Below are 27,197 nucleotides of genomic sequence, written 5' to 3'. Positions count from 1 at the left end.
GGATATGGCATTGAGATCAAGTATCAGCCATGATCATATTAAATGGCGGAGCAGGCTAGAGGAACCAAATGGCCTACTCCTGCTCCTAGTTTCTACGTCTACCTCTCCTTCCATTATATTGCCTGCCCCTGACCCTGCCCCTGCCTGTCTGCTGCTGAAGCCCTCATCCATGCTTTTGCTACCTCCAGACTCAACAATTCCACTGCTCGCCTGGCCAGCATTCCGACTTCCAAAAATTGAAGCTCAGCTAAAACTTTGCTGCTCGTATCCCATCTTGCACTACGCTCCAGTCCCCCATCATCTCCACGTTTGCTGAGCTGCAATGGCTCACAACTCACTGCTATGGTGTTATGATTCTGCATCTTCTTATTAAATCCATTGCTAATGTCATCAGTAAGTGCTGTGATGTCATTAGTTGTTGTTGTTACCTGTATTTAACAGCCGTTGATTCTGATTCTATTCTGTTATTTCGATGTTGAGCTAGCTGCTCCCATTTTTGAGACCATACCGTATTGTAAACTTAATTATTTTATATACATTAAAGAAATTAAATTTCAATGTGTTTTGACTACCTTTTTTGTGGTCAAGTGACCACATCTTTTTGGAGACGATTTTCAAAAATTGAGTTTCAGCACGTTCAACACAAAGTTTTGCCAAGTTAACCGATGAAATACAAGTTAGCAGCACCATGGCTATGTTTGATCTATCAGTGAGTTTGTGGGAGCGGACGAGAACCAGACTGAATATGTGGAAAGGTTGGAGCGCTTTTTCTTTGCAAATGGGATTGCAGACAAGGCTAGAAAGCATTAAATTATCCTGAATGCATGTAGTGCGAAGACTTACATGCGAGTGAAAAATATAGCGACATCCCGGAAACTGGGGGACATTTCATTTGCGTATTTAGTTGCATTCGTTCAGAATCACCATAATCCTAAACCCTCAGTAATTGTACAACAGTTTGAAATTCCATAGTCATTTTCTGAAGCTAACTATGTTCCTAAATTGCGCCAGCTCTCCGAACATTGGGGCAATTTTGGAAGACATGCTTCAGGACAGACTAGTTTGTGGCAATAATGAGGATAGCATTCAGTGACATTTGCTGCGAGAAGCCACAATTACTTTTAAGGCGGCGCTAGAAATTTCTCAGGGATTGAAAATGGCTGCCAATAATACAAAAGATATTCAGAAGGCCAAGTAAAAAGGTGAAGACAGTGGAGTGTTTTAGGTGTGGAGGGTCCCACTACGCAAATCATTGTAAGTTTATGGATGCTGTTTGTCATCAGTGCAAGAAGGGGCATTTAGCAAAGAAGTGCCATGGATGCTGAGAGAAAGTTGAAGGCTGAGCAAGAACTTCAATTGCAATGATGCCTCACTTGGAATTCTCAAACCAGGCAGAGGAACACTATTATGACATGTTTAATATGAGCGAGGAGCTTGCAGAGCCTATTTATGCTGCAGTGGAGGTCAATGGACAGAAAATCAAGATGGAGGTGGACACGGAAGCGACTGCATCAGTTATCAGTGAGGATGATTTATGGCTCTAAGCAGCCATCAGCTCTTACTCAGGCAGGAATCAACCTTTGGACATAGACCGGTGAGACTATACCATTGTTTGGAGCTCTGGAGGTAGCCATTGCATATAGTTGCCAAGAAGCAAGCACCTTTTTCTTGGTTGTAAAAGGGCTTGGGCCTAGTCTACTGGGGTGTGACTCAGGAAAATTCAGTTGAACTTGAGTGAAATAAAGCACACAAGTGACCGAGGATGATATTCAGAAATATCCTGAGGTTTTCAAATATCAATTGGGTACATTGGGGACACTTCAGTTAAATTGTTTGTAGATTCTCAGACAACTCATCACTTTTTCAAACCAAGTATAGTGCCATGAAAGGAAAGTGGAGGAGGAGTTGGAGTGGCTGCGAAGACCAGGAATCACTTAGCCCATTCAGTTTTCACATTGGGCAGTTCCTTTGGTTCTTGCTCTTAAAAGTGATGGTACTGTGTGCATATGTGGGGATTAGAAACTTACCATTAATCAGGTTCACAAGCTGGACGCTTACCCATTGCCAGAATATACATTTTTATACATTAAAGGAAATTAACTTTCAACGTGTTTTGAATATCTTTTTGTAGCCATGTTACCACACCAACCGATGCCTCATTTTTACATTCATTATCCTTTTGAAAAGGTTCTATAGGCCTTGGCGTGGATTCTCCGACCCTGCGCTAGGTCAGAGAATCGGCCTGACGCTGGCTTCCCGATTCTCCCCCGCTGATTCTCGGGCGCTCCGCGGGATTCCCACCACGCGGTCGGGGGCAGGGCTCTACCATATTACCCGGGGGGCGGCGTGGAGAAGGGAACACCCACGCACGCGTGGAATCACGGCAAACTCGTGCTGCCCGTTCTGCGTCGGATGGAGCTGCGGGGAACACGCCGGCGCCGACCTAGCCCCCTGGGAAGGGGAGCATTCCCCATTATCGGGGACCGTTGATGCTGGAGTGGTTGCCGCCACTTTTCACGCCGGCGTGGGGACATAGTTCCATTATTGAAGATTCCCGCCCCTTATGTCTATGAACTTTTCCAGTTCAAAACTCCTGCGAGAACCCTATATTTCTCCGATACCTCTAATGCATCTCCCATTTCATTCAGGACACAATTGCGAGCTGTGCTATCATCTGTCTAAACCCAAACCTCTGGAATACCCTCCATCTTTTTTATCTCCCTTAACATGCTCCTCAAAACCTACCTTTTTGGTCAAGCTGTGGGTTACCTTCCCTAGTGTTTCCTTCTATTGTGTGATGATTTGTGTTTGCTTATATTCCAGTGAAGCATCTGGGATGTTTTAATATATTAAAAGTCATTATATAAATGCATATTGTTGCTGTAACTAATGTAACCGAACACACCTCTCCATGAATGTTCAGATTGTATGCGACCGCCGCCTCTATATCATGCCTGTGCATGCCCGTAACCCAGGGAATGTGCATGATCCTGGGGCACTCGGAAATCCCTGGTGTCTTCGAGGACCACCCGAGGATAACGGGTTGACTTTTGGGGGACAAAGGATCCGTTAAGGTCATGGTCGATGACTCCGGTGTGGACACCTTAGATCAATGCAGGCCCATTGTAATGAGGCCCATGTATTCAACCGTGCTGTCATTGAAGAGTGCATCGGATTGCTGAAAATGAGGTTACGATGCCTGGACCGTTCTGATGGTGCCCTGCAATACACCATCCCAGAGGGTCTACAGATTTGTGGAGGTCTGCTGTGCCCTCCACAACTTGGCATAGCAAGAGGGAGGCATGTTGGAGGAGAAGGGACATGCGGCCTCGTCTGAGTGGAGGACGGATCAGGAGAGGCTCGAGGATGAGCATGAGAAGGCGGAGGATGGGGGGCAGATGGTGGTAAGGGTCCGACATGGCTGGAGGACCAGGTACACTTTTATTGTCTCCAGATTCTCGTAGGATGAGGTTGCATCTGTTAACTCAACATCCCCCTCATCTTTTCTCTCCCTCCCCCTATTTTCCCCCTACCCCCGCCATCACAACATCCTCAGCGATGGTCCTCAGTCACTGGGCCATGCTTTGGAGAACCTCGGCATTGTCCACCTTCCTCTGGGACATGTCCTTCAGTGACTGGGACAGGATATCGAGGCTTTCAGCCTGCTTGCCGCAGACTGAGCCTTGCCTTGGGCACCACCACTAGAGACTTGGATGTTGTGCTCCAGGTTTTACATTGCCGTTGTTACCTTAGCAATGATGGCTAAGGTGCCACACATAGTCGGCACCATCCTCTGCAACAAAGCCTTTGTGACTCCTCCAATGGACTATGCTGTCACTGTAATGTCGCTGACATCACCTCCTGAATGTCACGGCTGTGTCCCACCATCTACATCAGCTCTGGGGGAACCATGACCAGAAGCATGGCACCTGACTGGGACTCAGCTGCATGCTCGGATCCAGCAGACCTCCGACTGCTGTCTCCCTTGGATGTTCCTGCCCAAACCTGATGTGCATCAGAAACTGGTTGGTGCTCACCAGATAGTGCCCCAGAAGTCTGTCCACACATGTCGCCTACCGAGAAGTGTGGCTCTGTGCTGTGGAAGGTGAGGTGTTAGCTGTGATGCCTCGGTGGTGATCTCCCTTGAGCTCTCCTCCAAGGTGATCTCTAGGGTGGTGACAGGGGGGGTGGTTCATTTTGTCTGACGTGAAGAACTCAATTGAGACAGGTCACCTTGGTTAAGGAGCAGTGGATCCTCACATCTCCGGCGCAGGCCACACCTCGCTGTCGGTGACTGCTCTCTCCTCGGAGAACGCCAAAATTTCCAGGGCCTATTCCTTATAGGGGGCGAGGACTGAGATCTCTGGTACCCCAGCCGGTTTTTGCCCTTTCCTGCTTATTATGGGTTATCTTCTCTTGCAGGACAAAGAGGCTTTATGACCCGCACATTTGATGGGTCGAGGGGTCCATAGCAGGTGGCATATGTGGGCACCACACCTGGACATAAAGGAGTAGTTTTGGTGGGTGCCAGGGGGTGTTGAGGAACAAGCATGAAGATCAGATGTGGGGAGGGTGCGGCGTATCAGCCAATGATTTGTGTGGTTGGGGGGCGGGGAGGGGCCGGGGGCGCTTTTGTAAATTTGTGGGGTGGCAGGCGGAACTGATGCCAGGAGAGAGGTGATAACTTACCTTGCTGCTCCCTGTAAGTCATTGGTCTTCCCACATTGGACAGCAGTCCTCCTGCCCACACTGACAGCCACTGCTCCACTACCTCCCAAGCGGCATTGCTGAACATGCTGATGGTCTTCCGACCCTCTCAGGCTGGCCTGTCACTTATCAACAGCGTCGAGAAGCCTGTCCAGGTCAGCAATACCAAAGTGAGGAGCAGGTCTGCGTGCTGCCATGCTTGTGTATTTACTGGGAGTGAGTGGTAAGGGAGCGTTTAAAAGCAATTCCCTCTTGTTAGTGGAGAGAAGTTGAGGCGTACGTCCTGCGAATCAGACGGCAAGTGAACCAGTAATGGCAAGAATCTCGTGGGGGCTTTATTTGACCGTTGAATACGAGCCGCTATCTAACCAACCCGGCCTTCGAGAAACACCCAGCCAAACACGCCCAAAATGACGCTTCAACATTTTTCCATTGAATCATGCCCACAGTTTGAAAGCAAAACAATCTTTTTAACCTCATAATTGTAACCTTAGATATTCTGTGCCTTTTTGGTTAGACACTTTCCCAAGGACAGTTCTCTTCATTTCTCTTGACTGTGGAACTTTTTGTGTGAAAACGAATTGCTTAATTTGTCTTCAAAGTAACAGGGAATGTGCTTTAAAAGTAATTTATTGGCTGGGAAATGCTTTAAGGAATAAAAGGCCCCACAAATGCAAATACTTTACATCAAAAATGAACGGAAATATTATTTAATAAAGAAGATTTCATTTAAAGTAAGACACTGGCAATGTAGATGGGAAAATATCCTTCTTAAGACTTTTTAGACAATTAAAACCATAAGGTCACAAGAACTAGGAGCAAAATTAGGCCACTCGACCCATTGAGTCTGCTACGCCCTTCAATCACGGCTAATATTTTTCTCATCCCCATTCTCCTGCTTTCTCCCTATAACCCCTGATCCCCTTATTAATCAAGAACCTATCTCTCTGTCTTAAAGATACTCAGTGATTTGGCCTCCACAGCCGTCTGCGGCAAAGAGTTCCAAAGGTTCACCACCCTCTCGCTGAAGAAATTCCTCCTCATCTCTGTTTTAAAGGATTGTCCCTTTAGTCTGAGATTGTGTCCTCTGGTTCTAGTTTTTCCTACAAGTGGAAACATGTTCACGTCCACTCTATCCAGGCCTCGCTGTCTCCTGTAAGTTTCAGTAAGATCCCTCATACTTCTAAATTCCAACAAATACAGACCCAGAGTCCTCAACCGTTCCTCATATGGCAAGCTCTTCATTCCAGGGATCATTCTGGAATCGTCTGGACCCTTTCCAAGGCCAGCACATCCTTCCTTAGATGCGGGGCCCAAAACTGCTCACAATACTCCAAATGCGATCTGACCAGAGCCTTATACAGCCTCAGAAGTACATCCCTGGTTTTGTATTCTAGCCTTCTCGACATGAATGCAAACATTGCATTTGCCTTCTTAACTGCCGACTGAACATGTACGTTAACCTTAAGAGAATCGTGAACAAGGACTCTCAAGTCCCTTTATGCTTCTGATTTTCTTAGCATTTCCCCATTTAGAAAATAATCTATGCCTCCAGTCCTCCTTCCAAAGTGCATAACCTCTTCTCCACATTGTATTTCATCTGCTACTTCTTTGCCCACTCTCCTAGCCTGTCCAAGTCCTTCTGCAGCCCGCCTGCTTCCTAGATACTATCTATCACTCTCCAGATCTTTGTAACATCTGCAAACTAGGCAGCAGTGCCTTCAGTTCCTTCTTCCTGATCATTAATGTATATTGTGAAAAGTTGTGGTCCCAGCACAGACCCCTGAGAAGTCACCAGCTGCCATCCTGAAAAAGACCGCTTTATCCCCACTCTCTGCCTTCTGCCAGTCAGCCAATTATAGATTGTTGATTGTTATCTCTTTCGGCGTGAAATGTTGAAAACATGTTTGAGTTTGCCACAACATGTAAAGGAAATGCACAGCTCCAATGGTGATGGGATGAAACTGCACACCAGACAAGCTTAGGCTGCTACCACTGATGTTTTCCCACATTAAGTTCCTCTTAATCAAATGCAGCTGATATACTGTCATCTACAAGATTAAGATGATCCTTTGGCTGACTACTGCAATAATTTGACCTTGGATAAGGTTGGTAACGTCAGTTCTTCTCCATGACACTTTTTAACTTGTTCCTCCTCTGCTGACAACATTGGGATAATTTCAACTTGTACTGTTGGACAAAGAAACAGGTGATAATGTATCAGATCCTTATTTTAAACCTGGCCTGATGAGCATCTAACACCACAACTGGAAAATCTGGTCATTTGTTATGTTGCAATGTGTGGCCCTTCCTGTTGATCCCTTTATTTCCCATTTCTTTATTTTTGTGTTATCATTTTGATCCATGCATGTTACTGGACATACACTTTTGAGCCAAGTAGGGGAGGTGAGGAATTCAAAAGTTACAAATGAGAACACTGCGTTAGCCTTCGGACAGCAAAACACAGAGCCTTCGGACAGCAGAACGCAGACTTTCCGACACCCGAGAAATCGGTGGGACTCAGTTCGATTGGCTGCCGGCCAATGAATTAGTCAAAAGACCATATCCTACCCACTAACAGGCAGTGATTGGATGATACCCTAGTAGGGTGATTCGCTCTCTCTCCCTCCAACCCCCCCTTACCCTCTCTCTCTCCCTCGTACTTTTACTCAACGTGTTACACCCCTTTGTGTTTGTTTGTCTGTCTGTCTTGTGTGTGTGTGTGTAGAGGGTGGGGGGCAATTTAGAGTGGGGATTGGGAATTAGATAATAGTTAACCTGTGCATATTTAATTATAGTTATTCTGACTAATAAAATGAATTGTGTTTAAATGTACAAACCTGGTGACTGTAGTTATTGGGCAACCAAGGGCCAAAGACGTCAGATGTTTTCTGAGAATTATTTATTAATTTCAATTGTGTTGTGACTCTGGGTCAGGTGGGGCTGGAATTGACTGCACACTCGGCCCAGAGATTCGTAAGAGTGGGACCTTGCTGTATGTGAACAGGCGGCCATGCGTCCTACATTAATTACATCTATGATAATACTTTGGGCAGCACGGTGGCGCAGTGGTTAGTGCTGCTGCCTCACGGCGCCAAGGTCCCAGTTCAATCCCGGCTCTGGATCACTGTACGTGTAGAGTTTGCACATTCTCCCCGTGTTTGCGTGGGTTTCGTCCCTACTACCCAAAGATGTGCCCGTTAGGTGGATTGGCCACGCTAAATTGTACTTTCATTGGAAACAATTAATTGGGTACTCTAAATTGATAAAAGAAAATCTATAACAATACTTCAAAATTACTTAAGTGCTTATGAAACATTTTGGATGTCATGAGGTTGTAAAAGAAACTATAGTAATAATAATTTGTTCATCATCCATCTTGTCAAACACTTACATCCTGCCTCCAAGAGGCGAACTTCATCTTTCGCCGGGAAGAGCAGGGTAGTGTATTTGCTGATCTACTCTGGCTCCCAATATCTTGATTTCAAAATGTTCGTAATTGTTTTAAAACCCCTCCTTGGCCTCACTGTCACCTCCTCCAGCCCCTCAGCCATCTAAGGTCTCTCTGCTCAACTACTTCTGGCCTCTTGAGGATCCCCAACTTGAGTCACCACCATTGGTTACCGTGTCTTCAGTTGCCTTGGACTCAAGCTCTGGACCTTCCTCCCTATGACGGTCTGCCTCACTAATTGGTTTTGTTCTTTATTTTTAAAAATATTTTTATTCTCCTTTTTCACATTTCATCCCAATTTACATTCACCAATAAACAATCAACAGTAAAAAATACAATGTCAATCCCCTGGCCAATAATTCCGTCCTCCCACCAACCCCCAACCAACCCTCAACATTTTAAATACAAACACCAAAGAAAAGAATTCTGGAATCCACCATCCACCCATACATAGTCATCAACAACATACAATGTCCAACACCCCGCCCCCATCTCAACACCCCCCCAATGTTCAATGTCATCCAATTCTTGAAAGTGCATACTGAACAAAGCCCATGAATTGTAGAACCCTTCCATCCTTCCCTTCATCTCAAACTTCACCTTCTCAAGTGTTAAAAACTCCAGCAGACCCCCCCGCAACGCCAGGGCACAGGATGGAGAGACTGACTTCCACCCCAACAGGATCTGCCTTTGGGCGATCAGCCAGGCGAAGGCTAAAACATCTGCCTCCGCACCCGCTTCCAACCCCAGCCGATCCGATACCCCAAATATGGGGCGGGATTCTCCCAGCCCTGGGCCGGGCTGGAGAATCCTCATGAACGGGCCACGTTGCCGGCACGTGATTCTCCGCAGAGCAGAGGATCAGCGCCATTGGTGCAGGCGTTATTGGCGCAGCGCCGGTCGCGGGCCGCTCTGCGCGGCCGGCCTACCGATTTTCCAGACGGAGGGGCCGAGCGACTGTAAGAAAAGAGCCGAGTCCTGCCAGCGCTGTTCTAACCCGCTCTGGGCTGGCAGGACCCCGGCGTGGAAGGTTAGGTGGCGGCCCGTGGGGGGCTCCCCCGGGGTTGAACCCGGGGGGGGGGGTCTCCGATGTGGCCTGGCCCATGATCGGGGCCCACCAATGGTGGGCCAGCCTCTGTGGCTGGGGGCCTCCTTTCCTACGCGCCGGCCCCTGTAGTCCTGCGCCATGTTGCATCGGGGCCGGCGCGTTGAAGGAGACCACTGCGCATGCGCACGTTGGCACCGGTGCCAACGTGCATGTCCTCTTTGGCGCCGGCGCAACTGCGCATGCGCGGATCCCGCGGCGCACAGTTTGGAGAATCCTGCTCATGGCCTCCAGAGGACACAGCTCAAACCTCATCCCTCCAATAACCTGTGCGGAGTCTGCACATCCTCCCGGTGTGTGCGTGGGTTTCCTCCGGGTGCTCCGGTTTCCTCCCACAGTCCAAAGATGTGCGGGTTAGGTGGATTGGCCAGGCTAAATTGCCCGTAGTGTCCTAAAAAGTAAGGTGAAGGGGGGGGTTACGGGTATAGGGTGGATATGTGGGTTTGAGTAGGGTGATCATTGCTCGGCACAACATCGAGGGCCGAAGGGCCTGTTCTGTGCTGTACTGTTCTATGTTCTATGTAACCCTCCTGCTTTGGACAGGACCAGAACATATGAACGTGGTTTGTGCTCCCCCCCCGCAACATTCACAGAGGATGGCTCATCCTCGCCTTTGTGAGGTATGCTCTGTACACCACCTTCAGCTGTATCAGCCCCAACGTCGCACACAAAGTTGAGGCATTCAGCCTCTGGAGCACCTCATACCCCAACCCCTCCTCCATATCCCGACACCACAACCCCTCTTCCATACCCTCACACAACCCCTCTTCCATACCCTCGCACCACAACCCCTCTTCCATACCCTCACACCACAACCCCTCTTCCATACCCTCACACCACAACCCCTCTTCCATACCCTCACACCACAACCCCTCTTCCATACCCTCACACCACAACCCCTCTTCCATACCCTCGCACCACAACCCCTCTTCCATACCCTCACACCACAACCCCTCTTCCATACCCTCACACCACAACCCCTCTTCCATACCCTCGCACCACAACCCCTCTTCCATACCCTCGCACCACAACCCCTCTTCCATACCCTCACACCACAACCCCTCTTCCATACCCTCACACCACAACCCCTCTTCCATACCCTCACACCACAACCTCTCTTCCATACCCTCATACAACCCCTCTTCCATACCCTCACACCACAACCCCTCTTCCATACCCTCACACCACAACCCCTCTTCCATACCCTCACACCACAACCCCTCTTCCATACCCTCACACCACAACCCCTCTTCCATACCCTCACACCACAACCTCTCTTCCATACCCTCACACCACAACCCCTCTTCCATACCCTCGCACCACAACCCCTCTCCCATGCCCTCACTCAACTCCTCCTCTCACTTTGTCTTAATCCTCTCCAGCGGTGCCTTCTTTCCTCCCAGAATAGCCCCATAAATCGCTGACACTACCCCTTTTCTCCATTCCCCCTGTCATCAGCACCTCCTCCAACAGTACGGAGGCCGGCGCCACCGGGAAGCTCTGTATCTCCTTCTTAGCAAAATCTCGGGCCTGTATATACCTAAACATTCCCCCTGGCCCCACCTATATTTCGCCCTCAGCTCCTTCAATCCCACAAACCGGCCCCCTGAGAAACAAATCATTTAATGCCCTGATACCCTTCTCCACCCATCCTTTAAAACTCCCATCCCACTTCCTTGGCTCAAATCTATGATTCCCCTGAATCGGCATTTCCCTTGACCCCGCCCCAGCCTAAAGTGCTAGCACATCTGCCTCCAGATTTTCAACGTCGCTACTACTACCAGACTCCCTGAGCATTTCCCCTGGGCCATCGACATACTCGGTTCCGATACATACAACAGCAAGTCGTCTGCATACAAAGATAACCTGTGCTCTACGCTCCTCCCTCCCCCCCGCCCTCCACACAATCCCTTTCCACACCTCCGAACTCCTCAACGTGGTGGCCAACGACTCAATCGCAAGCGCGATCAACAGGGGGACATAGGGCATCCCTGCCTGGTCCCACAGTGCAGAGCAAAATATCCCAAATTCATGTTATTCGTGTGGATACCCGCCCTTGGCTCCCTGTACAGCAGACTTATCCAATCTACAAATCATGGCCCAATCCCAAAACGCTCCAGAACCGCCATCAAATACCCCCACTATCCTCGGTCAAACGCCTTCTCAGTGTCCAATGCCACAATCACCTCGAACACCGCTGGTGCCACAACCACTTTCAATACCCTCCTAATGTTCGAAAAGAGCTGCCTCCCCTTCACAAACCCCATCAGATCTTCCCCTATCACCTTCGGGAGGTAATCCTCCAACCTACCCAACAATATCTTCGCCAACACCTTTGCTTTCACATTCAACAGTGATATGGGCCTATACGATCCACATTCTGTCGGATCCTTATCCTTCTTGAGCAACAGGGAGATCGATGCCTGCCCCAAAGTCTGTGGCAACACCCCCCTCCCTATCACCTCCTCAAACATCCCCACCACCAGCGGCGCCAACTTATCTTTAATTTTCTTGTAATACTCCACCGGAAACCCATCTGGCCCTGCTACCTTCCCCGACTGCATCCTCCCAATCGCATTTCTCATCTCCTGCTCCGCTATCGCCCCCGCCAATGTAGTCCTGTCCCCCTCTCCCAACCTTGGGTATTCCAAATTATCCAGGAATTCCTGCATCTCCTGATCTTCCCCAGATGGCTCCGACCGATACAATCTCTCGTAAAACTCCTCAAACACCCTATTAATCTGATCTGGAGCCACCACCAACCTCCTTGCCCTATCCTGCACCTGAACAATTTCCCTCCCTCCGAAGTTGACCTGCCAGCATGCGCATAGCAGGTTAAGACTAATTGACCTGCGCATAGGCCTTATGAACTGAAGAGAAGAAAGAATACTCCCGCTCCCCCAGGTGCAAGATCCTCCAAGAGTCCACTCCTCCCATTTTCACCATTAGCCCAGCCAACGCCTTCTCTCCATACTCGTAGACCGCTTCCCTCTCCCACCTCAATTGGCGCACCACCTTCCTTGTGGACAGCCAGTCAAAACTCGCCGGCAACTCCTTCCTCTTTTATAACAGTGTTGGACCCACATCCTCTGCATACCTCCTATCCACTTCCAACATCTCCTCTATTAACCTTTGTCGTTCACCCTCTCCTCCTTATCCACCTTTGCCTTAAACGATATCACCTCCCCCCTCACCACTGCCTCCAAAGCTTCCCATACCACCGCCTGCAGACTTCACCCGTACAATTAAATCTCACATATTCCTCAATCACTTTTCCAATCTTATCACAAAACCCTCGGACCCCCAACAGCCCCACATCCAATCTCCATCCCCGCCTCTAAACTATTCCCTTCTCCAACACCATATCAACCCAGTGTGGCGCATGGTCCAATATCGCAATTGCCGAATATTCCAACCCCTTGACCCCGGCCAACAACGATTTCCCCACCACAAAAAAAAAATCGATCTGCGCATAGGCCTTATGAACTGAAGAGAAGGAAGAATTGTCCCGCTCCCCCGGGTGCAAGAACCTCCAAGTGTCCACTCCTCCCATTTTCACCATTAGTCCAGCCAATGCCTTCGCTCCCCCTGACTGGGTAAGCAATAGCGGTCATGACCTGTCCAATTTTGGCTCATGCTCCATATTCCAGTCTCCACCCACTATCAATTCATGTGAATCCAAGTCGGGGATGGTCCCACACACCTTCTTTACAAACCCTGCATCATCCCAGCTGGGACCATACACACTTATCAATGCCACCAACCTCCCTTCCAATGCCCCTGTCACTATTACGTATCAACCTCCCTGATCTGCCACAACTTTCTCCATTTGGAACCTCACTCTTTTAATCTCCAGAACCGCAAACCCCCAACCCTACTATCAAAACCCGAGTGAAACACGTGGCTAACCCAGCCCTTTCTAAGCCTGCCCCGATCCTTCACCCTCAAGTGAATCTCCTGCAGCATCACCCACATCTACTTTCAAACTCTTGCACAAACACCCTCGACCTCTTCACTGGGCCTCCCAGTCCCCTCACGTTCCACGTAACTATCCTAACAGGGGGTCTCCCCTCCCCTCCCCCCACTCACTTATCCATCATCATTATAATTTCGGGCCCTCTCCACTGAGCCTGCCCCGGCCCTATCCATTGTTGACATCGAACCCCATCCCCGTCCCATAGTGCCCCCCCCCCCACACTCCCTCTTGAAGAAACCCCATCTCGTGTTGATCCCCTCCCCTCCCTTTTCGCATCTCCAAGGCCCATTGAAACCTGCTCACCAGGCTCTAATGTCCGCAGCCCCTCCCCCCCACATCATCTCCATTCACTAACGGACTTAAGTTAGCTAGTGCGGGGGCCCCTGCTCAGGCCTTTCCTCCTCCCCCGCCTAGTCCCAGGAAAAAAAAACAATCAAATATATACTTTCATAAACAAACGTCGCTACAAAGAACAGCAACAAAAATCTTCAACCTCTATAACAGAATGAAGTTAGAACATTATTCAAAGCAACAAAGAACAGCAGCAAAAAACTTTTCATCTCTATAGCAGCATGAAGTAGGAACGTTATTCAAAATTACACATATACGCTCTCCCACTCTTTACTTCCGTTCCAAGCCTTCTGCCTTCACAACTGCCTCCACCGCCTCCAAATAAAAGTCTCTGGAGTTGTAGGTCACTCTTAGCTTTGCTGGATACACCACCCCAAACCGCACCTCACTGCCGTACAATGCCGCCTTCATTCAGCTGAAAGCCGCTCGCTGCTTTCCACCGTTAAGTCCGAATAAATACGAATCTTGGCACCAGCCCATTACACCTTCTGCTCCTTATTTGCCCAGTTCAATCCCTTCTCCTTCATGTGATATCTGTGAAAACAGATAATCACTGCCCTTAGTGACTGGTTTAACTTAGGCTTAGGCCTCAGCGACCGATGAGCTTGGTCAAATTCATACCGAGAGGGTTCTTCTCCCTCCCCCATCAGTTCTGCCAACAGCTTGACAAAGTACTCTGTCAGCCTCAGGCCCTCCGCATCCTCAGGCAGGCCCACAATCCTTACATTTTGTCGTCTTGAACGTTTCTCCATATCTTCCAGCTTTGCTCGCAGCCCCTTATTGGCCTCAACCACCCTTTGTAGCTCATCTCCCATCGAGGTGAGCTGATCGCTGTGCATAAACATGGCCTCCTCCACTCCCTTCATCTTCTCACTCTATTTCCTCACCTCAGCCGACGCCTTTGCAATAGCTACTTTCACCGGGGCAATTGCCTCCTCTACTAATGCCTTCTGTGCCACCGCCATCTTCTTTCTCATCACCTCCATATGTTTTCTGAACTGCATTTTGAGCTCTCGAGACACCACCTCAGCCATCTTCTCTGCTGTTAGCAGTGGGTCTCCACCCAGCGGCCCGGCCTCCGTCTTCGTCAGCCCCTGGGCTGGTGATCACGCTCGATGGCAAGCTCTAATTCTCTCCCTTCCTCGCTGCTTTTTTCCTCTGGCTTTTGGACATCTTGCGCCTTCTTTACAGCTACTCATCCTTCATAAATTGCCCCCTGGACCAGGCATTAGAAATTCCCAGAAAGAAAAAAAAACATATGCCTCAAGCAGGAGCCATCCAACATGTAACAACCCCTCGACATGCCACGTGCAGCTCCCTCACGTTCTGGGCTTAACGCCACCACTTCGGCTGCCTCGTGTTCTAGACGCAGCCCCGCCACTTCGACCACCTCGTGCTCCGGACCCAGCTCTGCAGTTTCCACTGCCTCATGCGTGTTAGACTCTGCTCCAGCCGCTCCAATTGCCCCGCACTCAGAGCTCGACGCCTCCGCTCCGGCTGCCCTGCACTCCCGCCGGAATTATCATCAGTTTTAAACTGGTTTGGTTTGCCACCCGGCCCTCGAGCGCCAAAGGCAGAAAAAAGGTTGGTTTTGTCCTTTATGACGTTCTTTAAATCCTACTTCTTTGACCATGTTTTGGTCATCTGACCTTACTTCTCCTTATGTAACTCAGTGTCCACTTCCTCCGCAAAGAGACAGTAGGGTACCCCGGAGCTCCAGAAAGCACACTACTAGAGGACCTGATAGGCACAAGCAGCGAGAAGGGGGGGGCTATGTGGCAAAATATACGGACAGCTATTGGACAAAGTCCGAACACCAATGGACAGGACCAGACAGAAATGGGAGGACGAACTGGGGACAGAGGTAGGATGGGGACTCTGGAGCGAAGCACTGAGCAGGGTGAGCACCACCTCCTCCTGCACAAGGCTAAGCCTAATGCAGCTTAAAGTGGTGCACAGAGCGCACCTGACCAGAACCCGAATGAGCAGGTTCTTCCCAGAGGTGGAGGACAAATGTGAGAGGTGCCAGAGGGGCCCGGCCAACCACACCCAGATGATTTGGGCTTGCCCCAAGCTTACTGGGTTCTGGACAGCCTTTTCCGAGGCAATGTCCAAGGTTGTGGGGGTGAGGGTGAAGCCATGCCCAATAGTGGCAATCTTCAGGGTATCGGAGCAGCCAGAGTTCCACATGGGGAAGGGGGCCAACGCCCTGGCTTTCGCTTCCCTAATCGCACGCCGGAGAATCCTGATTGGCTGGCGACCGGCAGCACCACCCAAAGCTGCAGACTGGCTCGCTAACCTCTCAGAATTTCTCCACCTGGAGAAGATTAAGTACGCCATCCGAGGGTCAGGGGAAGGCTTCCTGGATACTTGGGGGCAGTTTGTCAGCCTGTTCCAAAACCTGTTCGAGGCCAGCAACGAAGAGTAAGGCAGGGAAAGAAAAAGATGAAGAACCAAAGGACTGCATGGGGTGAGGGGTGGGGGGGGGGGGGGGGGGGGGGGGATGGGGATGGGGAAACCACAAGAGAAGAGGAAGGGTGCTGAAACCAATGGCGGGTGGGAAGAGGAAGAAGGGGGGGATATCATAGACCGATCCAGAGAGCAGCAAAATGTACGTACAGTTAGTCAAATGAAGGACAAAACAAACCTCTCTGTAAAATAAAGCAAATTAGCGCGGGCAAGAAAAATGTAATGTATATTAGTAGCAACTGTTTCTAAATATGAGAAAAGCCAATGAAAAGATTTTGAAAAAAAATGTAACTCAGTGACATTCTTCACTTTATTATGCTTCTGTAAAGTGGGTTTGTGGTGAATGTATAAGTACTATTAATTCACCAGTATACTGTGTTGCATTATGCCACGCTATTAACCCTGTGGGCTCCATCTATGGGCCACTGTGTGGCTTCACCCACAGGGGGAGATGTGGGCATATACGGGCTCCGCCCATGGCCCCGCCACTTATAGGAAGTATAAGAGCAGCTAACCTGCAGGACCGCCTTCAGTAATGTACCGGTCGCAGGCAGGCAAAGTTGTAAGCTGATTAAAACCACTGTTTACTTCGACTCGAATCTCCGAGTGAATTGATGGTCGCATTAATTTAATCAGCTTAGAGAACTACTATGGAGTCAGCCCTCAAACCTGACAGACTGGAACTCGATCCACAGGCTGCGGAGGCGAAATAATTTTTTTCACATTGGCTTCGGTGTTTCAAGGCCTACCTGGCCGCGTCGTCGACATCATCCGTCACGGACGAACAGAAATTGAGTCTTCTCCACGCACGGGTGAGCCTTCGCATTTCTGCCCAACTCGACGAAGCCACCTCCTATACTGAGGCCCTCGCGATACTCGAACGCATCTAGGTGTGGCCTGTGAATGAAGTCCACGCGCGACATATCTTCACTACTCGCCGCCAGCGCCCCGGGGAGTCGCTAGATGACTATCTGCGCGACCTCAAAGCCCTCGCGTGTGACTGTAACTATCAGGCCGTTACAGCCATTCAGCACATGGAACTCACCGTCCGAGACGTTTACGTTGCGGGGGTCCAATCGAACTATGTGAGGCAGCGCCTGCTCGAAAAAGGGGCCGAGGACCTGGAAGACACGGTAAAACTGGCAACCTCGCTGGAGGTCGCTTTTCAGAGTCTCACTGCGTTCCCAGCCGATCACGCGGCTCCCTCGTGGGCCCCCGACCAGAGACTACCCCAGGCCTGCGCCGCGTGGCCGCCCGCCGACCACGGGGGGCTACCTTGCCATTTTTGCAGCCAGCCCCAACACCCCCAGCAACAATGCCCGGCCCGCAACGCGAACTGCAGCAGCTGCAGTCGAAAAGGACACTTCGCTAAGATCTGCCTGGCCAAGCCTAAACACTCGAACTCAAACACACAAACTCGATCCACCGACTCTCAGACCTGCAGACCCCGTAATGTGGCTGCTTGTCTGCCGACCCCGACTCCGCACAACTCGCACGACTCACAGGGGTCGCCATCTTGGCCATCCTCCCCCACGCGGCCAGCCACGTGCGATCCATGGGGGCCGCCATCTTGGGCGCCATCTTCCTCACTGCCTGCCACGTGCGATCCATGGGGGCCGCCATCTTGGATGCCATCTCCCGCGCCATCCGCCACATGCGATCAACGGGGGCCGCCATCTTGGCCATCACCCGCTACGCCGCTCGACGCATAAAACCTGCATGGACAGTCATCGCGGGGCCACCCCAGCACCGCCGATAACGGTGTTTCGGTGTTCCAACGAACAATGGACTGAATGGTGGACCAGTACGGGCTGCGGGCCACGTTTCCATACTTGAACAACATCACCAACTGCGGCCATGATCAGCAGGACCACGACGCCAACCTCCATCGATTTCTCCAAACTGCCCAAAAACTTTTTAAAAAAAATAAATTTAGAGTACCCAATTAATTTTTCCAATTAAGGGGCAATTTTGCATGTTCAATCCACCTAGCTTGCACATTTTTGGGTTGTGGGGGCGAAACCCACGCAAACACGGGGAGAATGTGCAAACTCCACACGGACAGTGACCCAGAGCCGGGATCGAACCTGGGACCTCGGCGCCGTGAGGCCGCAGTCCTAACCCACTGCGCCACCGTGCTGCCCTAAACCGCCCAATAACTTAACCTCACTTACAACAAGGAGAAATGCGTTTTCCGCACTACCAGGCTAGCCATCCTCGGCTACATCGTGGAAAACGGGGTCCTAGGGCCCGACCCTGACCGTATGCGCCCCCTCCTACAACTCCCTCTCCCTCACTGTCCCAAGGCCCTCAAGAGGTGCCTTGGATTTTTTTCCTATTACGTCCAGTGCGTCCCCCAGTATGCGGACAAAGCCCGCCCACTATTTAAAGCCACCCTTTTCCCACTGTCAGCCAAGGCTCGCCAGGCCTTCAACTGTATCAAGGCATTCATCGCCAAAGCCACCATGAGTCGGTGGACAAGTGTGTCCCCTTACAGGTGGAGAGCGACACTTCAGAGGTCGCTCTCGCCGCCACCCTGAACTAAGCAGGCAGGCAGCGTTTTTTTCACGCATCCTCTCCACCTCTGAACTTCGACACTCCTCGGTCAAAAAGGATGCTCAAGCCATTGTGGAAGCCATGCGGCACTGGAGGCACTACCTCGCTGGTAGGAGGTTTACCCTCATCACCGACCAAAGATCGGCTGCCTTCATGTTTGATAATTCGCAGCGGGGCAAGATCAAAAATGATAAAATATTGAGGTGGAGGATCGAACTCTCCATAATCTATATGGAGATGCTATACTGTATAATTACGATATAGCATATCGTCCTGGGAAGCTCAATGAGCCCCCAGATGCCCTGTCCCGCAGCACATGCGCCGGCGCGCAAGACGACCGACTACAGGCTATCCACGACGACCTCTGCCACCTGGGGGTCACCCGGCTCGCCCATCACATCAAGGCCCACAACCTGTCCTTCTCCACCGAGGAGGTCAAAGCTGTAACCAGGAATTGCCAAATCTGTGCGGAGTGTAAACCACACTTCTATCGACAAGATAAGGCCCACCTGGTAAAGGCTTCCCGGCCCTTTGAATGCCTCAGTATTGATTTCAAAGGGCCCCTCTCCTCAAATAATCGCAATACATGTTTCCTCAATCAAAGCCCTGCTCAGCATCTTCACTCTGTTTGTTTTCCCCAATTATGTCCACAGTAACAGGGGCTCGTCCTTCATGAGCGACGAACTGCATCAGTACCTGCTCAGTAAGGGCCTCGCCTCGAGCAGGACTACCAGCTATAACCCCAGGGGGAACGGGCAGGTGGAGAGGGAGAATGTGACGGTCTGGAAGAGCGTCCTACTGACCCTACAGTCCAGGAATCTCCTGGTTTCCCACTTGCAGGAGGTCCTCCCCGATGCGCTCCACGCTATTAGGTCCCTCCTTTGCACGGCCACAAACCAGACTCCTCATGACCGCTTGTTTATCTTCTCTAGGGGAACTACCACAGGGGCCTCGCTTCCGTCCCGGCTGAGGACACCAGGCTCTGTCCTCCTTCAGAAACACGTTCGGACCCATAAGACCCACCCCTTGGTAGAGAGGGTCCACCTCCTGCACTCAAACCCACATTATGCATATGTAGAACACCCCGACGGCCGGCAGGATACCGTCTCCCTCCGAGACCTTTTGCCCGCAGGCTCCTCCACCACTACCACTAATGTATCCCCCACATTATACCCCGCCCAACCCCCCCCCCGTGTCCTGCGTCCCCGCACTTATTTGGTCTCCGCACTCCCTTCCACCCGGCACACCAGCCTGCAGGAACGAAGCACCGGAAGAAACACCCCCGGAGTCCACCACCGGGCCTGCACCGGACCCACTTCCACAGCCACCCGAAATGGCTGCGACACCAGTGCTTCGTCGGTTGCAACATATGATCCGGGCGCCGGACCGACTGAATTTGTGAACCTGTCACCCCCGCCGGACTTAATTTTTTTTACAGGGGGTGAATGTGGTGAATGTATAAGTACTATTAATTCACCAGTATACTGTGTTGCATTATGCCACGCTATTAACCCTGTGGGCTCCATCTATGGGCCACTGTGTGGCTTCACCCACAGGGGTAGATGTGGAGCATGTACGGGTTCCGCCCATGGCTCCGCTCCTTGTAGGAAGTATAAGAGCAGCTGACCTGCGGGACCGCCTTCAGTATTGTACCGGTCGCAGGCAGGCAAAGTTATAAGCTGATTAAAACCACTGTTTACTTCGACTCGAGTCTCCGAGTGAATTGATGATCGCATCAGGGCTGGAACATTTTATTGTGTTAAAGGCACTATGTAATATAAGTTGATGTCATTCCTGTCGGACTTTTGCGAGATAGATTAAATGCACTCAGTTTTTCACCCTTCTGATCCTGAAAAGAGAGTTATCCTACATAATTTAGTATTGGAAATGAGAACTGAGAAAATCAGAAGTTACCACATGAATATAAGCAAGGTTACTGTTATAGAAGGCTGAGATCTGACAGCACAACCTTATGACACAGCTTTGGTCCAAATTCTTGGGTAATTGAATGAAATGTACTGAAAATCTAAAAGCAATCACAATAATAGATCAACAACAGAAATGTGATTCCAATAGTAGCCCCAACCTTCTGCACCTTTGAATAAAGTTCATGCTTTTAATCATTGCAAATATACTTTCCCCAGATACTGACACAGCAGTGAATCAGTTATCAGAATAGCGATATATTCTCCTGTTGGTTTTTCATACCTTCTTAAACAGTCACTCACTGCTTACCTTTATTGGATGAACATTGAATCTTTTCTGTTAAACCACCACCTGGAGTCCCAAATCGAATTAAGACAAAAGGACAAAAATATAGCCGTGATCTTGCTTCAGCTAAAACCCTGCTGGCAAAAGGCCCAGCCCATATTGTCCTAGCTCCTGGCTGGAGGGCCAATGCGCAACAATAAGAGTAAAATATTGACAAAAATCTGGATGAATTGGTGACTAATTAAGAAAGGCAACAGATTATTCTGCACTGGTCCGCTGATGCTTTTTATTATTATTATTCTGTCCTTAGAGAGCACTAAAAACATCCCTCTTGTCATCCAGCCTGACACATTGCATTAGAACCATTCTTTTCTCAAATCAGCCTTTCACAAATAGTAAAAGAACTGTATTATTTCATTCAGTTTTGCTGGATGTGGAAAATCAGTACCAATGCAATTCTAATGCCAAAAAAGAAAGATATATGCATTCCCAAAATGTATTAAAGGCTCGTATACATTAAGTTTAAGCCAGGGGAAGCTAAGCAGACAATAGCTCATCAACAGTTTATTTCCCAGGTAAGTCAGTAAAAGACCAAGGGGACTGAACCTTATGGCATAAGGCTTTAAGAGCAAAAACAATGTTTGTGCATTAATAAAGGATTTTAGATATTTGTGTAAAGGTTGAAAGAAGATCATTAGGAATACCCTAGTATTTCTGTCTCTTAATATTTTTTCGTCCCTGGTTAGGAATTTTTTTATGGCTGTCCCATTATGTATTTACTAATTATTGAGGTTGTGCATGTCTGAGTTCTACCATTTAGAAACAGTCTCATTAGCAATAATCCAGTAAACAAATCATGTTTCAGATTCCAGTACCACAGTAATTTGCTTTTATATTAACAAATCATAATGTTTGCTTTAAGCAATTTTATTTGACTGAACAAAATTCAACTATGAAAGGTCAAAAATATTTAGAACATAGAACATACAATGCAGAAGGAGGCCATTCAGCCCATCGAGTCTGCACCGACCCACTTAAGCCCTCACCTCCACCCTATCCCTGTAACCCAATGATCCCTCCTAAACCTTTGGTCACTAAGGGCAATTTATCATGGCCAATCCACCTAATCTGCACGACTTTGGACTATGGTAGGAAACCGGAGCACCCGGAGGAAACTCACGCAGACACGGGGAGAACGCGCAGACTCCACACAGACAGTGACCCAGCGGGGAATCGAACCTGGGACCCTGACGCTGTGAAGCCACAGTGCTATCCACTTGTGCTACCGTGCCGCCCATAGTATTGTCATTGGACAATAGATAATAGCATGGTTGTTATGACAGAATCATGGAGTAGGCTTGTGATGGAACTGAAATTATCTAAAGGCCCTAAAAAAAGGGTGGAACACCTTGAACAGTAGAGCTGAGATAGACATCCAGCAAGTGGATGTATGTGATAGGCACAATAAATATGTGCAAAAGCTGGATGGAGCATTAGGTCTTTTCCTTTCTGACATTTTCTTAGTCAATAGGATGAAATACTATTTAAGTGAAGGTAGGCACCCTTGGTTTTAGGTCTTCAAAAGCTATACAATTTCTCTGATGAGTAAGAGATGGTGTATTTATACTACACATGTTGTACAAGCTTCTGTTTTGCAGTAAACCACTAAAAATAGCAAGAAGCAGAGTTACTGCCATAATTATATTCAAGTTTACATCAGGGCCAAACATTTGCAAGAAATAAATAGTTATTAGCAGAAGAAGGAATAACAAAATATTGCTCATTCTCCCCTTTTCATAAACACATAATAAACCTTGTGTCAAAGGATGAAAGACTTACATACTTTAGACCCTCAGGTAATTATTTATTGGAAACGTTATTCAATTTTGGAAAAAGTTTTTAATTTTTTTGAGGCTTTATAAAGGAATTTCCCATCTATGATACCCCACTGACAGCTACAGATGCTAAGCACTGTTAGAAATCAAACTCAACGACCCTGAAGATGTTTTACTTTATACTCAGATTCTCTTCCTATCATAGCACTTATTTCAAAGCCCACCTCTCTCAGGGTCCTTGGCCCTGTGGATGGCCCCCCGCTGCCCAGTTAACTGCCTAAGTGGGCCTTCCCTTAAAGAGGCTCTGTACCACCGAACTACGAATGGGTTAGCGGAGAGGGAGGTCCAGACATTCAAACACAGTTTACTAAACCAGTCCTCTGGGACACCAGGCTGGCCTGGTTCATGTTTTGTCACAGGACAACCCCTCACAGCGTGACTGGGGTGGCCCCGGGTGATATGCTGATGGAACGGGGAGTTCGGGCCTGCCTTAGCATGATCTTCCCGAATATCAGCAGGAAGGGGCACCACAACCAAGACCTGCGAGGTGGTTGTCCCATTCAACATCGACCACCAGGCTCTTTGTAATCACGTGGCTCTCACTGGCCCTCCAGCCGGTGGGTGAGACTTCGATCACCTCCATTAAATACCCCCTATATTTATTGTCTCGCCATCTCTGAACCTTGCTCTCCTCCTCCAAAACCTACCATTTTGACCAAGCTTTTCGTCATCTGACCTGATATCTTCATATGTTGCTCAGTTTATTTTTTATTTTATAATGCTTCTTTGAAGCACCTAGGGATGTTTTACCAATTCACCTCTGAATAGATTTTTACTCTTTCCTGAGCTATTCCACAAAATAAAAGAACAAGGCAGCACAGGAACAGGCCCTTTGGCCCTCCAAGCCTGTACCGGTCATGATACCACCCTTGGCCAAAACCCTCAACACTTCCTAGTGCCGTATCCCTCTCGATCCATCCTATCCATGTATTTGTCGAGATGCCTTTTGAACGCCGTTAATGTATCTGCTTACTAATCCTTTGTAAAACAGAGGCTCAACCAGTTGTTTGCATGAAACTGAATATTTGCAAGAAGGAACTTTAACTAAAATGCAAATATGAAGAAAAAAACTGAATTTCTTTCTCAGTCAAGAGCAAATGTATGGCTTGGGTTACACAATGGTAGGTTCTCTTAAATAACAAAGGAATGCATGGTCCAGGAGACTGGAGCTTTAAGTTCAAATAAAAGCTTCTTTACTCCCAGATATCTGTGCTGACCTAATTCTGGCATCTTGAGCATCCCCAATTTTAATCGTTCAACCATTGGTGGCGATGTCTTTAGTTGCCTGGCCCCTTAGTTCTGAAACTGGAATTTACTGCCCTCTCTGTGGTGGGTTTAATGGCAGGGGTCATTTTAAGTGGGAGGGTGGTGGGTAAGACTCCACCACAAACCTGCCTCCACCCCAATTAAGCTTGTGGCGGGTCAGTCAATTCCACTTAAGAGCCTCATGCCACCCACCACTGGTATTAACCCAATGGGAGGAGGCAGGGCTTGCCATTCAGTAAACACAACAATGAAACCCATGTGTGTTGCTTGCTAGCTCCCAGGGGTGGTTCCTCATTCAAAGGCACCCACTCACTCAGTGACTGATCGAGGGATCTGACATTGGGAAGGGGGCACTGTGAGAGCCAGCCAACCACCACCCCACCCACCCTTGCTGCTGACCCTCTCTCCTGTGACCCCCATCAGCTACCCTTCTGCCATCATCCACTTGTAGCCTAGGATCCAGTGACTGGCCCACATCTCTCAGAGTCCTTTATGTATTTTGGGGCCAATTAACTAAATACAATAACAGAAATTAACTGAGGGACAAATTAAAAGCAGCCACCCCTGGTAGGAGCACTGTCCAAAAACAACAAAGACCAATGGAAACTTAACAACATCAAATCATAATGGGAAAAGAGGGGTTGACAAAGCAATCCAACCCCTGCAGCGCCCACTGGGCATGAAAGGCCTCAGAGTCCTTAATCCCAGGGAAGGCCTGTCACTCTCCAGCTAAGTGCCTAAAATACAAAGTGTCTTTCCAAAGAGAGGTGACATGGGGCTCCCACCTGCTGAGGCCCCATCGTCTCCATTAAATACCATCCCAGCATGGTGGCACAGTGGTTAGCACAGCTTCCTCACAGCGCCAGGAACCCAGGTTCGATTCCCACCTCAGGTGACTATGTGGAGTTAGCACTTTCTCCTCATGTCTGCGTGGGTTTCCTCCCGGTGCTCCGGGTTCCTGCTAAAGTCCAAAGATGTGCAGGTTAGGTGGATTGGCCATGTTAAATTGCCCCTTAGTGTCCAAAGGTTAGGTGGGGTTACAGGGATAGAGTGGGAATTGGGCCTTGCTTTCCTTCTTTAACACCTAACACTTTGACCAAGCTTTTTGTCATCCAACCTGATATAGAACATAGAACAGTACAGCACAGAACAGGCCCTTCGGCCCTCGATGTTGTGCCGAGCAATGACCATCCTACTCAAACCCACGTATCCACCCTATACCGTAACCCAACAACCCCCCCTTAACCTTACCTTTAATGACACTACGGGCAATTTAGCATGGCCAATCCACCTAACCCACACATCTTTGGACTGTGGGAGGAAACCGGAGCACCCGGAGGAAATCCACGCACACACGGGGAGGACGCGCAGACTCCGCACAGACATATCTCCATATGTTGCTCAGTGTCATTTTTTTTATTTTGCAATGCCCCTGTGGAGTACCTTGAGGTGTTCTATTATGTTGCAGATGCAAGTTGTTGAAATTTGAATAGCCTTAAGTTTATATAAAATGTTCCTGTGTTATGTTAATGCTTTGGGAAAACGACACCACACCTTTTCCGTGTTTGGTTCTGGAGCTTGCCATTATGGAGCCCAGCTACAATGAGCACCATCATTGCTTCCATCTTAATCTATTGGGTTCCAAATGACTTCTGGATGATGTGCCAAGGTTTGACACTGCTTTCCACCCCTTGAGTTCCAAAGTGCTGCTGTGTACTTCAATGCATTCAAATGCACTGTCCACTGCAGACAAGATGGGGAATGTAGCCTCAGAAAGTGAATGGTAGTTTCAAACAGTAAAGTGATAGGAGATTCTTGACAGCTAGTTCATCTTGTGATTGTAGTTTTTGTATTTAATTTTGAAACTGCTGAGTAGTGTCTTCATCCCTGCACTTGGCTTTATTGATAATTTAGGAATTGTTTATTAGCTCAGTTGTTATCATTCTCCATCTGAATCCTGACGAGACAAAAACAGTGGTAGCAAAAGCTATATTTTACATGACGATAGTGGGAGTGTTAGATTTACTCAAAGGCCTTTTATATTTAATTTTGGGGATGGTCCCGCTGAGTTTGAACTCTGGTGGAATCAGCGTGTGTGGCTGCAGCGAGGCTGTTTGTTCAGAGTAATGTCCTCATGGATCACTGTGCAGCACACTTTATCGCGGGAGATTTTGGAAATTTCCCCACACATTTGTAAGAAAAGATTGCACCCAAGTTCCCATCCACTTCGCTCATTTTGGAGCCTTAGAGCTGCTAAGGGCGTTGGTTGCAAACTGTGTTGCGCTGGCTGAACATTTGCTTTGTTGTGCCCTCCACTTCTCGTCTGCTGGTTTGTGGAAAAAAAACTTTCTGACACTTACTTCACTCCACTTCCTTTAAAATCCCTTCTTATCTGACGCTCACGAATGCCCGAGAAGGAACCTTACCTATTCTGCACATCCTTCTACCACAAGCTTCTGTGTTTTCACTTCAACCGATCACCGTCCCCTCTCTTTAACGCAGAATTAAAAAATCCATGACGCTTCGGAGCCACATTAATTCCAGGGAATGCAGTCAAGCCACGCCCACGCTCTATTAACCCTTTCAGTGCCGTGCTGGCTATTGAGCAGTCGCAAATTTGAGGAATGCTGGATTGGTTTTTTTTCGATGGGAACTTCACTTTTTATATAATCTTTATTGTCACAAGTAGGCCTACATTAACACTGCAATGAAGTTGCTGTGAAAAGCCCCTAGTCGCCACAATGTATGAGCCCAATGTCCCTGTTGGTTGGTCTGACATCTCGATAAATGAAAATGGCCTCTGAGCAACTGTGGATTGAAAATGTTAATGTTGCTTGAATAGCCAAGGAAGTTAAACCTGCTTTTAATTTTTTGGGGGAGGGAATAGAATGCACAAGCGGAGTCGGTGGCATAGTGGTATTGTCACTGGACTAGTAATCCATAGACCCATGGTAATGCTGTGAGGAACAGGATTTGAATCCCACTCTTGCAAATGGTGAAATTTGAAATCAGTAAAAACTTGGAATTAAAAGTTTAATGATGACCATGAAACCATTGTTGTTAAAAAAAACCCCCACCTGGTTCACTAGTCCCCTTTAGGGAAGGACATCTGCTGTCCTTACCTGGTCTGGCCCACACATGTGCCTCAGATCCACATCAATGTGGTTGACTCTTAAATCTTAAATGGCCCAGCAAGTCACTCAGTTCAAG

The 27,197-nt window shown here is 48.7% G+C and overlaps 1 protein-coding gene across 1 annotated transcript in view; it reads right to left on the bottom strand.

Annotated features, from left to right (window-relative positions):
* The window catches only part of LOC119967352 (keratinocyte-associated protein 3-like), a 67,430-nt gene extending 40,862 nt beyond the window's left edge, over positions 1–26,568 (bottom strand). The window contains exon 1 of the mRNA XM_038799767.1: positions 26,414–26,568. Within this exon, the coding sequence (XP_038655695.1) occupies positions 26,414–26,426 (13 nt within the window). The 5' untranslated portion in view covers positions 26,427–26,568. The remainder of the gene's footprint in view (positions 1–26,413) is intronic.
* Positions 26,569–27,197: the final 629 nt, after the last annotated feature.

This window comes from Scyliorhinus canicula, chromosome 1 (assembly GCF_902713615.1).
Source record: "Scyliorhinus canicula chromosome 1, sScyCan1.1, whole genome shotgun sequence".
Lineage (NCBI taxonomy): Eukaryota > Metazoa > Chordata > Chondrichthyes > Carcharhiniformes > Scyliorhinidae > Scyliorhinus > Scyliorhinus canicula.
The sequence above is the reverse complement of the archived record's forward strand: the minus strand, read 5'-3'. Positions and strand labels throughout refer to the sequence as shown.